General features: G+C 42.1%; 1 protein-coding gene across 6 annotated transcripts in view; it reads right to left on the minus strand.

The window, feature by feature from the left end:
• The window catches only part of GMDS (GDP-mannose 4,6-dehydratase), a 944793-nt gene that overhangs the window by 188807 nt on the left and 740827 nt on the right, over nt 1-15159 (minus strand). For all 6 annotated transcript variants that reach the window (XM_073550144.1, XM_073550143.1, XM_073550145.1 and 3 more), the window contains one exon: nt 12941-13059. In XM_073550144.1, coding sequence (XP_073406245.1) covers nt 12941-13059 — 119 coding nt within the window. The remainder of the gene's footprint in view (nt 1-12940; nt 13060-15159) is intronic.

A 15159-nucleotide genomic window follows, 5' to 3' on the forward strand; every position in this document is an offset into this window, starting at 1 on the left:
CACATGTCCTTTCTTCTGAAGAATGCTACCACTTTTGCCATTGTTTTTGTAAATGTTCGGGGTGCCGATGATATGCTGAAGGGCAGAACGCTGAACTGAAAGTGGTGAACTTCTTCGTCTAGAGTGACTGCGAACCTTAGATATCGCCAATAAGACGGATGGATGGGTACGTGGTAATAGGCCTCTTGGAGATCTATGGTGGCCATGGCAAAAATCTTCTCCGATCAATGGTATTGTGGTCTTTATAGATTCCATCTTGAAGAGTAGGTACCGGACATGTTGGTTCAGTTTCTTTAGGTTGATGACCCGGTATTTTCAACTTGGCTTTTTCACTAAGAACAGCTGAGAGTAGTGGCCTTGACTCTGCTCCGGTTCTGGAACTGGTAAGATTACTGCCAATGATAGCATCTTTTGGAGTTCCGAATGCAGAACTTTTTCAAGTATTGCTGAAGGAAGGTGTGTTACTTACAGATTTTGAGGGGGACTGGAAGGGAATTCTATTTTTACTCCCCATTTGACCAAGTCTAGGATTCTTCGATCTGTAGTTCTCTTCTGCCAACTCAGGAAGTAGTTTGCGATTCTGCCCCCTACCTGCTTGGCATCATTTCATGTCTGTCTGAACGAGAGTTGTGAAAAATATTCCAGCCTTTTCCACCTTTTGGGTAGCTCCATCGCCCTTTTTTTCCTTTCCCCCTGTATTGAGTGGTTTGAGCCTGTGGTGGGCGAAAAGGCTTTTTCTTGGGCGGTTTCGGTTCGGGCAGATTTTTCTTCTTGTCGGTCACCTTTTCTAATAGTTCGTCCAGTGCTGGACCAAATACATATTAGCCCTTGAATGGAATAGAGCACAATTTTGATTTTGATAGGATATCTCCACTCCACATTTTCAGCTATAAGGCCCTTCGGGTGGTGTTGGAAAGTACGGATGTTCTTGCCGCAATATGGACCGATTCTGCCGAGGAGTCCGCTAAAAAGCCTGCTGTCTTCTGTAGAAGCGGTAGAGAGGATAGAAGATCTTCCCTCGGAGTTCCCCTTTTAATATGGTCCTCTAATTGCTTAAGCCAGAGGTATAGGGTTCTAGTTACACAGGCCAATGCGACATTTGTTTTTAAGGAAGCTGCTGAAGCTTCCCAGGACTTCCTCAGTAGACTATCCATCTTTCGGTCAAGCGGGTCCTTGAGTTGAGAGGAGTCCTCGAAGGGTAGCATAGTTTTGTTTTTTTTTTAGCTACTCTAGCTACCTGGATATCTACTTTAGGTACCTCAGTCCAAGGCTTCGCGGCTTCTTCATGCAGGGGAAACTGATCTTTCATTTCGCCCGGGATACTTAGCTTCTTTTCCAGGAATTCCCATTCTTCCAAGATTAGATTCTGGACATTATCATGGATAGGGAAAACCATTTTCTTCCTAGACTTCAGGAAGCCAAATAGATCATCCTGCACCGAGCGGGGTGGTCCATCTTCTTCTACTCCCATTGTGTTCCTGACAGCCGAGAGTAGTTCTTCCATATCTTGGGAAAAGAAACATTTCCTATGATCATACACACACATAATACAATATATATAAAATATATATATATATAATAAATAAATATATATATATATATATATATATATATATATATATACACCCATACATACACAGTGCCTACAAGTAGTATTCAACCCCCTGCAGATTTAGCAGGTTTGATAAGATGCAAATAAGTTAGAGCCTTCAAACTTCACACAAGAGCAGGATTTATTAACAGATGCATAAATCTTACAAACCAAAAAGTTATGTTGCTCAGTTAAATTTTAATAAATTTTAAACATAAAAGTGTGGGTCAATTATTATTCAACCCCTAGGTTTAATATTTTGTGGAATAACCCTTGTTTGCAATTACAGCTAATAACCGTCTTTTATAAGACCTGATCAGGCCGGCACAGGTCTCTGGAGATATCTTGGCCCACTCCTCCATGCAGATCTTCTCCAAGTTATCTAGGTTCTTTGGGTGTCTCATGTGGACTTTAATCTTGAGCTCTTTCCACAAGTTTTCAATTGGGTTAAGGTCAGGAGACTGACTAGGCCACTGCAACACCTTGATTTTTTCCCTCTTGAACCAGGCCTTGGTTTTCTTGGCTGTGTGCTTTGGGTCGTTGTCTTGTTGGAAGATAAAATGACGACCCATCTTAAGATCCTTGATGGAGGAGCGGAGGTTCTTGGCCAAAATCTCCAGGTAGGCCGTGCTATCCATCTTCCCATGGATGCGGACCCGATGGCCAGGCCCCTTGGCTGAGAAACAGCCCCACAGCATGATGCTGCCACCACCATGCTTGACTGTAGGGATGGTATTCTTGGGGTCATATGCAGTGCCATCCAGTCTCCAAACGTCACGTGTGTGGTTGGCACCAAAGATCTCGATCTTGGTCTCATCAGACCAGAGAACCTTGAACCAGTCTGTCTCAGAGTCCTCCAAGTGATCATGAGCAAACTGTAGACAAGCCTTGACATGACGCTTTGAAAGTAAAGGTACATTACGGGCTCGTCTGGAACGGAGACCATTGCGGTGGAGTACATTACTTATGGTATTGACTGAAACCAATGTCCCCACTGCCATGAGATCTTCCCGGAGCTCCTTCCTTGTTTTCCTTGGGTTAGCCTTGACTCTTCGGACAAGCCTGGCCTCGGCACGGGAGGAAACTTTCAAAGGCTGTCCAGGCCGTGGAAGGCTAATAGTAGTTCCATAAGCCTTCCACTTCCGGATGATGCTCCCAACAGTGGAGACAGGTAGGCCCAACTCCTTGGAAAGGGTTTTGTACCCCTTGCCAGCCTTGTGACCCTCCACGATCTTGTCTCTGATGGCCTTGGAATGCTCCTTTGTCTTTCCCATGTTGACCATGTATGAGTGCTGTTCACAAGTTTCGGGAGGGTCTTAAATAGTCAGAAAAGGCTGGAAAAAGAGATAATTAATCCAAACATGTGAAGCTCATTGTTCTTTGTGCCTGAAATACTTCTTAATACTTTAGGGGAACCAAACAGAATTCTGGTGGTTTGAGGGGTTGAATAATAAATGACCCTCTGAATAAACTTTTCACAATTTAAAAAAAAATTAAACAAAGAAATAACATTTTTTTGCTGCAGTGCATTTCACACTTCCAGGCTGATCTACAGTCCAAATGTCACAATACCAAGTTAATTCTGAATGTGTAAACCTGCTAAATCTGCAGGGGGTTGAATACTACTTGTAGGCATTGTATATATATATATATATATATATATATATATATATATATATATATATATATATATATATATACATACATACATACATACATACACACACACACATAGTGTGTATATATATATATTTTTAGTATATGTGTATATATACACACTGTGTATATATATATATATATATATATATATTTATTATATGTGTATATTATAGGTGTGTGTATATATATACACATATATATATATACACACACAGTCATATGATAAAGTTTGGGCACCCCTATTAATGTTAACCTTTTTTCTTTATAACAATTTTGGTTTTTGCAACAGCTATTTCAGTTTCATATATCCAATAACTGATGGACTCAGTTATATTTCTGGATTCCAATGAGGTTTATTGTACTAACAGAAAATGTGCAATCTGCATTTAAACAAAATTTGACCGGTGCAAAAGTATGGGCACCCTTATCATTTTCTTGATTTGAACACTCCTAACTACTTTTTACTGACTTCCTGAAGCACTAAATTGGTTTTATAACCTCATTGAGCTTTGAACTTCATAGCCAGGTGTATCAAATCATGAGAAAAGGTATTTAAGGTGGCCACTTGCAAGTAGTTCTCCTATTTGATTCTCCTATGAAGAGTGGCATCATGGGCTCCTCAAAACAACTCTCAAATGATCTGAAAACAAAAATTATTCAACATAGCTTTTCAGGGGAAGGATACAAAAAGTTGTCTCAGAGATTTAACCTGTCAGTTTCGACTGTGAGGAACATAGTAAGGAAATGGAAGAACACAGGTACAGTTCTTGTTAAGCCCAGAAGTGGCAGGCCAAGAAAAATATCAGAAAGGCAGAGAAGAAGAATGGCGAGAACAGTCAAGGACAATCCACAGACCAGCTCCAAAGACCTGCAGCATCTTCTTGCTGCAGATGGTGTCACTGTGCATCTGTCAACAATACAGCGCACTTTGCACAAGGAGAAGCTGTATGGGAGTGATGCGAAAGAAGCCGTTTCTGCAAGCACGCCACAAACAGTCGCTTGAGGTATGCAAAAGCACATTTGGACAAGCCAGTTACATTTTGGAAGAAGGTCCTGTGGACTGATCAAACAAAGATTGAGTTGTTTGGTCATACAAAAAGGCGTTATGCATGGAGGCTAAAAAGCACAGCATTCCAAGAAAAACACTTGCTACCCACAGTAAAATTTGGTGGAGGTTCCATCATGCTTTGGGGCTGTGTGGCCAATGCCGGCACCGGGAATCTTGTTAAAGTTGAGGGTCGCATGGATTCAACTCAGTATCAGCAGATTCTTGACAATAATGTGCAAGAATCGGTGACGAAGTTGAAGTTACGCAGGGGATGGATATTTCAGCAAGACAATGATGCAAAACACGGCTCCAAATCTACTCAGGCATTCATGCAGAGGAACAATTACAATGTTCTGGAATGCCATCCCAGTCCCCAGACCTGAATATCATTGAACATCTGTGGGATGATTTGAAGCAGGCTGTCCATGCTCGGCGACCATCAAACTTAACTGAACTGGAATGGTTTTGTAAACAGGAATGGTCACAAATACCTTCATCCAGGAACTCATTAATAGCTACAGGAAGCGACTAGAGGCTGTTATTTTTGCAAAAGGAGGATCTACGATATATTAATGTCACTTTTATGTTTTTGCAGTGGTCAAAAATTGCACCTCATTTGAATCCAGAAATATAACTGAGTCCATCAGTTATTAGATATATGAAGCTGAAATAGCTGTTGCAAAAACCAAAATTGTTATAAAGAAAAAAGGTTAACATTAATAGGGGTGCCCAAACTTTAACATATGACTGTATATGTATATATATATATACATACACACACTATATATATATATATATATATATATATATATATATATATATATATACAGTCATGGCCAAAAGTATTGACACCCCTGCAATTCTGTCAGATAATATTCAGTTTCTTCCTGAAAATGATTGCAAACACAAATTCTTTGGTATTATTATCTTCATTTAATTTGTCTTAAATGAAAAAACACAAAATAGAATGAAGCAAAAAGCAAAACATTGATCATTTCACACAAAACTCCAAAAATGGGCCGGACAAAAGTATTGGCACCCTCAGCCTAATACTTGATTGCACAACCTTTAGCCAAAATAACTGCGACCAACCGCTTCCGGTAACCATCAATGAGTTTCTTACAATGCTCTGCTGGAATTTTAGACCATTCTTCTTTGGCAAACTACTCCAGGTCCCTGATATTTGAAGGGTGCCTTCTCCAAACTGCCATTTTTAGATCTCTCCACAAGTGTTCTATGGGATTCAGGTCTGGACTCATTGCTGGCCACCTTAGAAGTCTCCAGTGCTTCCTCTCAAACCATTTTCTAGTGCTTTTTGAAGTGTGTTTTGGGTCATTGTCCTGCTGGAAGACCCATGACCTCTGAGGTAGACCCAGCTTTCTCACACTGGGCTCTAAATTATGCTGCAAAATTTGTTGATAGTCTTCTGACTTCATAATGCCATGCACACGGTCAAGCAGTCCAGTGCCAGAGGCAGCAAAGCAACCCCAAAACATCAGGGAACCTCCGCCATGTTTGACTGTAGGGACTGTGTACTTTTCTTTGAATGCCTCTTTTTTCTCCTGAAAACTCTATGTTGATGCTTTTGCCCTAAAAGCTCTACTTTTGTCTCATCTGACCAGAGAACATTCTTCCAAAATGTTTTAGGCTTTTTCAGGTAAGTTTTGGCAAACTCCAGCCTGGCTTTTTTATGTCTCGGGGTAAGAAGTGGAGTCTTCCTGGGTCTCCTACCATACAGTCCCTTTTCATTCAGATGCCGACGGATAGTACGGGTTGACACCGTTGTACCCTCGGACTGCAGGGCAGCTTGAACTTGTTTGGATGTTAGTGGAGGTTCTTTATCCAACATCCGCACAATCTTGCGTTGAAATCTCTTGTCAATTTTTCTTTTCCGGCCACATCTAGGGAGGTTAGCCACAGTGCCATGGGCTTTACACTTCTTGATGACACTGCGCACGGTAGACACAGGAACATTCAGGTCTTTGGAGATGGACTTGTAGCCTTGAGATTGCTCATGCTTCCTCACAATTTGGTTTCTCAAGTCCTCAGACAGTTCTTTGGTCTTCTTTCTTTTCTCCATGCTCAATGTGGTACACACAAGGACACAGGACAGAGATTGAGTCAACTTTAATCCATGTTAACTGGCTGCAAGTGTGATTTAGTTATTGCCAACACCTGTTAGGTGCCACAGGTAAGTTACAGGTGCTGTTAATTACACAAATTAGAGAAGCATCACATGATTTTTCGAACAGTGCCAATACTTTTGTCCACCCTCTTTTTTAAGTTTGGTGTGGAATTATATCCAATTTGGCTTTAGGACAATTCTTTTTGTGTTTTTTCATTTAAGACAAATTAAATGAAGAGAATATTTCCAAAGAATTTGTGTTTGCAATCATTTTCAGGAAGAAACTGAGTATTATCTGACAGAATTGCAGGGGTGTCAATACTTTTGGCCATGACTGTATATACACATACATATACATACATACATACATTCCTCAAGATGAAAGCAGCACACCAAAAGAAATCCAGTCGAAGTGCTATTTAATTTATTAGCCCATTTGGCTAGTTGCCCATACAGCGACATTTCGGTCCTGGGAGTTGTGGACCTTTCTCAAGCAGTGTAACAATGCAAAGTGAGTGCTATTTAAAGCTCACCAATCATACAGGCATTTACAAACAATTAGATAATGTACATTGTGCAATACATTGTTATTCATGTTTTGTATAACTATCAAAAAGTGCATTTATAGTGCAATGTGCAAAAGTGCCTCAATTGATGAAAAGATATTAATTTCCACTTAAAAACCATTAATATCTAGTAACTAGCTGAAGAACTCGGCGCTGCCCGGGCATAGTAACTAACTGTGGTTAGTTATAACAAATTATAATTATCCTTCATCCCATAGTCCCGTGCCCATATACCCATCATACATATCCACGATCTCATAGGCCCGTGCCCATATACCCATCATACATATCCTCCATCCCATAGTCCCATGCCCATATACCCATCAAACATCCTCCATCTCATAGTCCCATGCCCATATACCCATCACACATACTCCATCTCATAGTCCCATGCCCATATACCCATCACACATCCTCCATCTCATAGTCAACCATTATGACATCATAATGAGCGGCGGGGCTTGTAACCTATGATGACATCAGCGTCGCCATGGCAACCATTGTGACATCATAATGAGGGGCGGGGCTTGATACGCACACTGTTTCCCCATTAGGTAGATGGGGCATTATGACATCATAATGAGGGGCGGGGCTTGACACACACACTTTTCCCCCAGTATGTAGATAGGGGCAAAATTGTTTGGTGAATTCGAATGCGCGGGGTTAAAATTTCGCCTCACAACACAGCTTAGGACGCTCTAGGGGTCGAGACATGTGACTGTGCCAAGTTTTGTGGCTGTAGCTGCGACGGTGCGGATGCCAATCCCGGACATACACACACACACACACACACATTATTAACATTATTATAAACATATAAATGAGCATGACTCACCCCATAGTAACCATTGTAATCGCGCCATGTATCGGCGTCTCACACTGCGCAACTGGATTTCTTTGACTGGATTTCTTTTGGTGTACTGCTTTCATCTTGAGGACTATTTTTGAGGTTTGGTATATGCCTGGAAGGCTTTGCACTGTCTGTTCAATTTTTGTGCTCCTTTCTTTCCTTTTTTCATAATAATAATAAAAATATATATATACACACACACACACTGAATGTGTGTGTGTGTGTGTGTGTATCACCAACGAATCACAAAGTATCTTTCATTTCAACAGAGCTCTTCAAAAGAAGCGGAGCTATGATTGGTTGCTATGAGCAACAGTTTTCTTTGCAACCAATCACTAAGCATCTCTCATTTCACCAGAGCTGGTTAAAAGAAGCTGAGCTGTGATTGGTTGCTATGAGCAAGTTTTCCCACTTGACAACACCTAAGCAGACACAGACATGGTGGGAGAAATCTAGCATCCCCGGAACATAAGCAGAAAGGAGTAGAGAGCACATGACAGAAATGAATCCCCCCTCTTGTGCCCATATACACATCACACATCCTCCATCATGTGGCCACATCTTCCCTCTTAAAGGGATCATTGGTATGGAAGTCAGAGCAAATCCATCCAGGGCTTTGGTTTTGACACCAGGCCTCTCTTAAAGGGATCCCCGGTATAGAAGTTAGGGCAAATCCACTAAGCGCTCTGGTTCTCACCAAGGCCCCTCTTAAAGGGATCCCCGGTATGGAAGTGAGGGCAAATCCACTCTGCACTTTGGTACTGACCCCAGGCCTCTCTTAAAGGGATCCCCGGTATGAAAGTTAGGACCGTTCCACTTAGCACTCTGGTTCTGACCCCAGGCTGACGGGATGATGTGGGATATTAGGGGTATTAGTCCGGTGGCTCTGGCTGACGGGACGATGTGAGATATTAGGGGTATTAGTCCGGTGGCTCTGGCTGATGGGATGATGTGGGATATTAGTGGTAGTTGTCCGGTGGCTCTGGCTGATGGTATGATGTGAGATATTAGGGGTATTAGTCCGGTGGCTCTGGCTGATGGGATGATGTGGGATATTAGTGGTAGTTGTCTGGTGGCTCTGGCTGACGGGACGATGTGAGATATTAGGAGTAGTAGTCTGGTGGCTCTGGCTGATGGGATGATGTGGGATATTAGGGGTTGTTGTCCGGTAGCTCTGGCTGATGGTATGATGTGAGATATTAGGGGTATTAGTCCGGTGGCTCTGGCTGATGGGATGATGTGGGATATTAGTGGTAGTTGTCTGGTGGCTCTGGCTGACGGGACGATGTGAGATATTAGGAGTAGTAGTCTGGTGGCTCTGGCTGATGGGATGATGTGGGATATTAGGGGTTGTTGTCCGGTAGCTCTGGCTGACGGGATGATGTGGGATATTATAGTGAATGTGACTATGCGGAGTGGGTGGGGCTCTACACAGATATATATATATATATATATATATATATATATATATATATATATAATCATTTATTATTCATTATTTGTTATAACTCACCGTAGTTAGGTACTATGCCCGGGCAGCGCCGGGCTCTTCAGCTAATGTATGTATGTATGTATATACACACACACACACACAGTATATAATATGATAATGTGTGCAACATGACGACTTGTATTTTGGCATGAGAGGATAGTGAAGCGCCCTATTTACTATGAATTTCTATGAATTTAAATTTACTATATAAGCTGACTCTATAGAAAAACTTCAGTCCAGCTGCCTATCAGCAAAGATACAGTTATTAACAATTAGTGTCAAGTTTTGGTCAACCCTGATTTTCACAGTTCACCAAAACTTTTCACGATGGATTGAAGTTTTATTACAAACAGAGAGTTCCATCCGTAAAGCAATATATCTTTACATTGACAGACTAAAGTAGCATTTAGAGAGACGTCTGTAATGAGAGGAGCCTTGGTTCTATGAAAGTGTTTAAAGATAATATGGATTTTAGAATCCTGTAAATGTCCTCATTAAGGGCTTTCTACAGCAATATACAACTTGCTTGTTTGATTGTAAAACATTTCCCCTAAACATATGGGTAGCAATGAGTTTGCACCCTTATGTGGTGATACAGTGCTTGTAAGTCTCCTATGAGGCTATGTGCACATGTTGCGGATTCTGCTGTGGGTCCGCAGCGTTTCAGGCTCTGCGGGTCCGAAGCAGATTTAGTTGCGTTGTACAGTACCATTGTTTTCAATGGTAAACTAAAAAACGCTGTGCACATGCGGCAGATTTTTCTGCGCGGATTTGCTGCGGGTTCAAATCCGCAGCATGTCAATTCTTTGTGCGGATTCCGCTGTGGTTTCACACCTTCTCCATTGTAGAAGTGTGAAACCGCAGGGCTAAACCGCAGGCTAATCCGCAGGTAAACCGCAGGTCTTTTGACCTGCGGATTTACCTGTGGATTTTCCCAAATCCGCAGAGACAAATCCGCAGCACCTAAAACTATGTGTGCACATAGCTTGACAAGCACCAAAGGCTAGCAGTATAACTACTACATGATGTAGTACGCATGCACGGTACAACAACACTAAGTTGAATTCAAAAGACATGAGCCTTCCAAAGCGGGAACGCTTGCGTTCCATGAGCCGGAAATGAGGACACCGGCTAGGTGAAGGGCACAGGAAATGACGCTAGCGGTTCACAGCAGAACCTTTACTTTCCATATGCCGGAAGTGAGAAGTCCGGCATCCGGAAACATGTGGATTGGCGCAGCATATTTGAACCTATATAAGGCAAGTCTAATGGACAATTCACACGCTATTTTTCATACAGCAGGATAGATTTCAATTCCCCTGATGAGTCAATTCACGATGAAACACGTTGGAAGACACTATTCGAGATAGAGGCCACTCAGCAAGGCAAAGGCGCCATGGTTCATGGTGAGGTTGGGACCTGCATATAAGAAATTGACTGGAGGCATCGATGTTCAGATTCACGATCCTCCAGATGAGTATAAAGGCCCCGTCACAAACCGCGAGATCGCTGATTTTGTGACGCCACAGTGATCTCGCCAGTGATAACGCTATGTGGCATGCATCAGCCACCGGCTCCCCCCCCCCCGCCGAGTATTGCTGATCGTACAGGAATGTCCTGGGCTATTTTTTGATCGCAGGCCTCCCGCTGGCCAGCATGCATCGCTGCGTGTGACAGCGAGAGACCAACGATCAGCGAAATGCAGCACCACAGACACCCACAGCAGCACCACAGACACCTGCAGCAGCACCATACACCTGCAACGGCGCACCGCACATCGGAACACCCCCTCATCCCAGCTTGCAGCATCACCCAACTCCTGCCTCCTCCAGCAGCGGCCCTGGGACCCCGCTTCACCACAGATACCACCCCTGGTAAGCGATCAGGCGCGTGGATTATAAGATGCACCACCATTTTATTTGAAAAAATTTTTTTCCTATTTTTCTCATTAAAATTTGGGATGCGTCTTGTAATCCGAAAAATATGGTAGTTAATGAATTACATTTCCGTATATCTACTTTACATCAGCACAATTTTGGAAACAATTTTTTTGTTAGGATGTTATAAGGGCTAAAAGCTGACCAGAGATCTCATTTTTCCAACAAAATTTACAAAATCATTTTTTTAGTTACCACCTCACATTTGAAGTTTAGGGGGTCAATGTGACAGAAAATACCCAAAAGTGACACCATTGTAAAAACTGCACCCCTGAAGGGGGGCAAAACCACATTCAAGAGGTTTATTAACCCTTAAGGTACTTCACAAGAACTAAAGCAATGTGGAAGGAAAAAAATTAACATTTTACTTTTTTCACAAAAAAATTACTTTGGAACCCAAAATTTTTATTTTGACAAGGGTATCAGGAGAAACGCAGATACCCTATATGTGGGGGAAAGCCACTGTTTGGGCACATGGCACGGCTGAGATGGGAGGGAGCACCGTTTGACTTTTTGAACTCAAAATTGGCTGGAATCAATGGCGGGCATCATGTTGCGTTTGGAGACCACCTGATGTACCTTAACAGTGGAAACCCCCAAATTCTTACTCCAACCCTAACAAAGTCCTAACCCCAACACTAACCCTAGACGCAACCTTAACCATAGCTATAACTCCAACCATAATCCTAACCCCTAGCTATAACCCCAACCCTAGCTATAACCCCAACTATAACCCTATACTCCTAACCCAACCTATAACCCCAACCATAACCCTAACCAAAAATTGGAAAATAAAAATACATTTTTTTATTTTATTATTCTTACCTAAGGGGGTGATAAAGGGGAGTTTAATTTACTATTTTTTTTTAATTTTGATGACTGTGATAGGAAGGACCGGGGGGACATGGCAGGTGCCAGGGGGGCTCAGGGGACCCCATTTCTCGCTCATCTGATGTGCAAAATCACATCAGAGGAGAGAGAAACAAATGGGAAATCTGACTTTTTTTAGGTCGCCGTTATTCAGTAAATAACGGCGATCGCAACACTGGGGTCGATAAAAACCGACCCGAATCATGTTCTCCAGGGTCTCAGCTACGCCGCCTGGTAGCCGTGACCCCGGGAGAAATTCTGACACTGGGGGGGCGCTATACACTTATTTCTCAGCGCCGTGAAAAAGTGTTGCTAAGGAATAAGTACCCTTAACTGTCGCCGTTAAAAGGCGTATCGGCAGTCGCTAAAGAGTTAAGCATTAAACCCCTTTTAAAGCTAAATATGCTATTATAATTCAAATCAGCATGCGAGAGTGATATCAGCTGCCTTGTCCTGGTTAACGATTTGTCTTGAGCTAACAAGATGATCACTTAAATAATGGAAACCGTTCATTTTGTGCAAGGGCTGAAATTCAATGGAAATTTTTTTTTAGTGATTAATTTACTTTTCATGGCTAGGGAAGACGTAAAATGTGTTGCATTATTATGAAGTGAGGATGCCAACACATTTACATAAACTAAATTTTTAACGACACAGGAATGTCTACTAATTATTTCCCTCTAATACATATGTCAGCACTGAGGGTCTTCAGTTTTGCATTTAACGCTACGATCTGACTGCAAAAATCGTTCTATTACTTAGATAACAGTAATGACGTCTTCTCGTTATGTCATTTGCTTACTCTATGGTTTTCCCGATGTGCTTGAAAGCTTTCTCCACAAACTCACGAACACTGTGGACCTCCCCTGTAGATATCACAAAGTCTTCAGGCTCATCTGTTTGCAGCATCAACCACATAGCCTGGGGAGAAAATAAACACAGCATAAGTGAACATGGCATGAAATAGTACAATAGAAGTCTGCTTTTCGTACTTCTGCTAGAATAAAGCATTTCACTAGTACACATACTGCTATATGCTCCTCTTATTTCTTACTACACATTTATCTAAAATATTTAATTCATTACACCACATTTTAAATAGTTAACATTGTGCAGGACATTGAAAAAATGGTTAGGTGAATATTTTTGTTAATTTATTAGCTCCTTGATGCCAACATATTGACAACATATGCCATGACACTGATCTTCCCGCCTGGCTAGAATTTAAGGGACATGCAGTATATATTTTTCTAATTATACTATCAAGAGGTGCTGCTGGAGAAAATAGCGCAAAAGAGGGTCTTAACCAAGACACAAAAGGTTTAATACATTTGAAATATACTCACCAGATGGAGCTAAAATTGAGCTTATTTTGTGACGCCACAGCGATCTCGCCAGCGAGATCGCTGTGTGTGACGGGGATGAGCGAACGGCCCCCCTGCCGGGTATCGCTGATCGTGCTCGATCGGCCTGGGCAGTTTTTCGATCGCTGGTCTCCCGCTGGCCAGCACGCATCGCTGCGTGTGGCAGCGAGAAACCAGCGATCAGCGACGCTGGACGCTGGTTTCTAATATAAACATCGGGTATCCAGGAGCCGCGGCTCCTGGGATAGCCGATGTTTACATTAGAAACCAGCGTCGCTGGTCCTGATCGCTGGAGGGACTGTCTTGTGACAGCTCACCAGCGATCAGCCTAGCGATGTCCCAGCGATCCCATCATGTCGGATCGTTGGTGGGATCGCTGGGACATCATTATGTGTAACGGGGCCTTTATAGGAATATTCACTGCAGCACATCCACAGGTCCACTGATGGCCACCATAGGACTAAAAATTGGGTTAACATGGATTTATTCTGCGCTGGTGAATAACTGAAGATTTGGGTGTATTAATTGTGGTTTTATTCAATGCGTTTCAAAGTACTGAGACTCCATAAGGAGCTACCACAAATGTCTTGACAACAGGCCAGGAGAACACTTTTCACCTGCACCATTCCATGAGATGCTGTTGGAAAGGAAAATCAACAAGCACCCCAGACAGGACATTTGTGATATTTCCTGATGGAGTCTCAGTACTTTGAAACGCGTTGAATAAAACCACAATTTATTAATACATCCGGATCTTCAGTTATTCACCAGCGCAGCATAAATCCACGTTTACCCAATTTTTATTTCCAACTATACTATGCAATTTATGTCAAAAGGCAGGTAGAGAGACAGTCAAGTGAAAGGTCCCTGCATGTTTCCAGGTTCCCTGTGAGTTTATCATAAAGGGAATGCAATAAGTTATACAGATGTACAGTAAAATGCTTACTGAAGATATATTATATAGAATTAACACATTCTAAAGCATACCTCCTAATTTTTCAGAAAAATCTGTTGTGTGCGCCCATGAGAAATAATATTTCTGACTATTGTATGACTTGTATTCTGCATTGTGCAACCTGGGCAGCTGCACAGAGGCCCAAAAAGGTACTGTGGCCCAAATCTACCTCCAAAGCAGGTGTAGTTTTGCATTAAAATGATCTATTAGGCTACAAAGGGCCCATACATCGTTTTCACACAGGAGCACTCTTCTGATTCGGCCAGACCTAGTGTTTAGAAAGTTATTGTGCTTGGCAGACAATATAGCAGCTAAAGAGACATGAGGAATTCCTGCTTTCCTACAAGTACATAAGCAGCCTCATTATTGCAGCACAATATTTCAGTATAATGTAAATCCATACTGAGGCGCGATAAAACACTTGCTAAAAAGCAGCACCACACATTTGTGTTCCTCTCACTCTACTCCCCCTTTCCCACATGGGATTCAATGGGTGGCTGATCTGATAACTGAATGAGCTGGATGCTTGTATTGCTTTAAGCCAAATCAAATTTTACTAGTTTTTCAGAAAAAAAGCACATTTACAGAAAGAAACATATGTATAAATATATTTGTAGCCAATACAGAAGACTGGAACATGATTTAGTCCTCCACTTAAAAGTCCTATACTAATGAAATCCTGGCACTTCACAATACTAATCA

The sequence above is a fragment of the Dendrobates tinctorius genome, unplaced genomic scaffold (genome assembly GCF_039654945.1).
Source record: "Dendrobates tinctorius isolate UK_male_01 unplaced genomic scaffold, ASM3965494v1 ptg000163l, whole genome shotgun sequence".
NCBI classification, from domain to species: domain Eukaryota; kingdom Metazoa; phylum Chordata; class Amphibia; order Anura; family Dendrobatidae; genus Dendrobates; species Dendrobates tinctorius.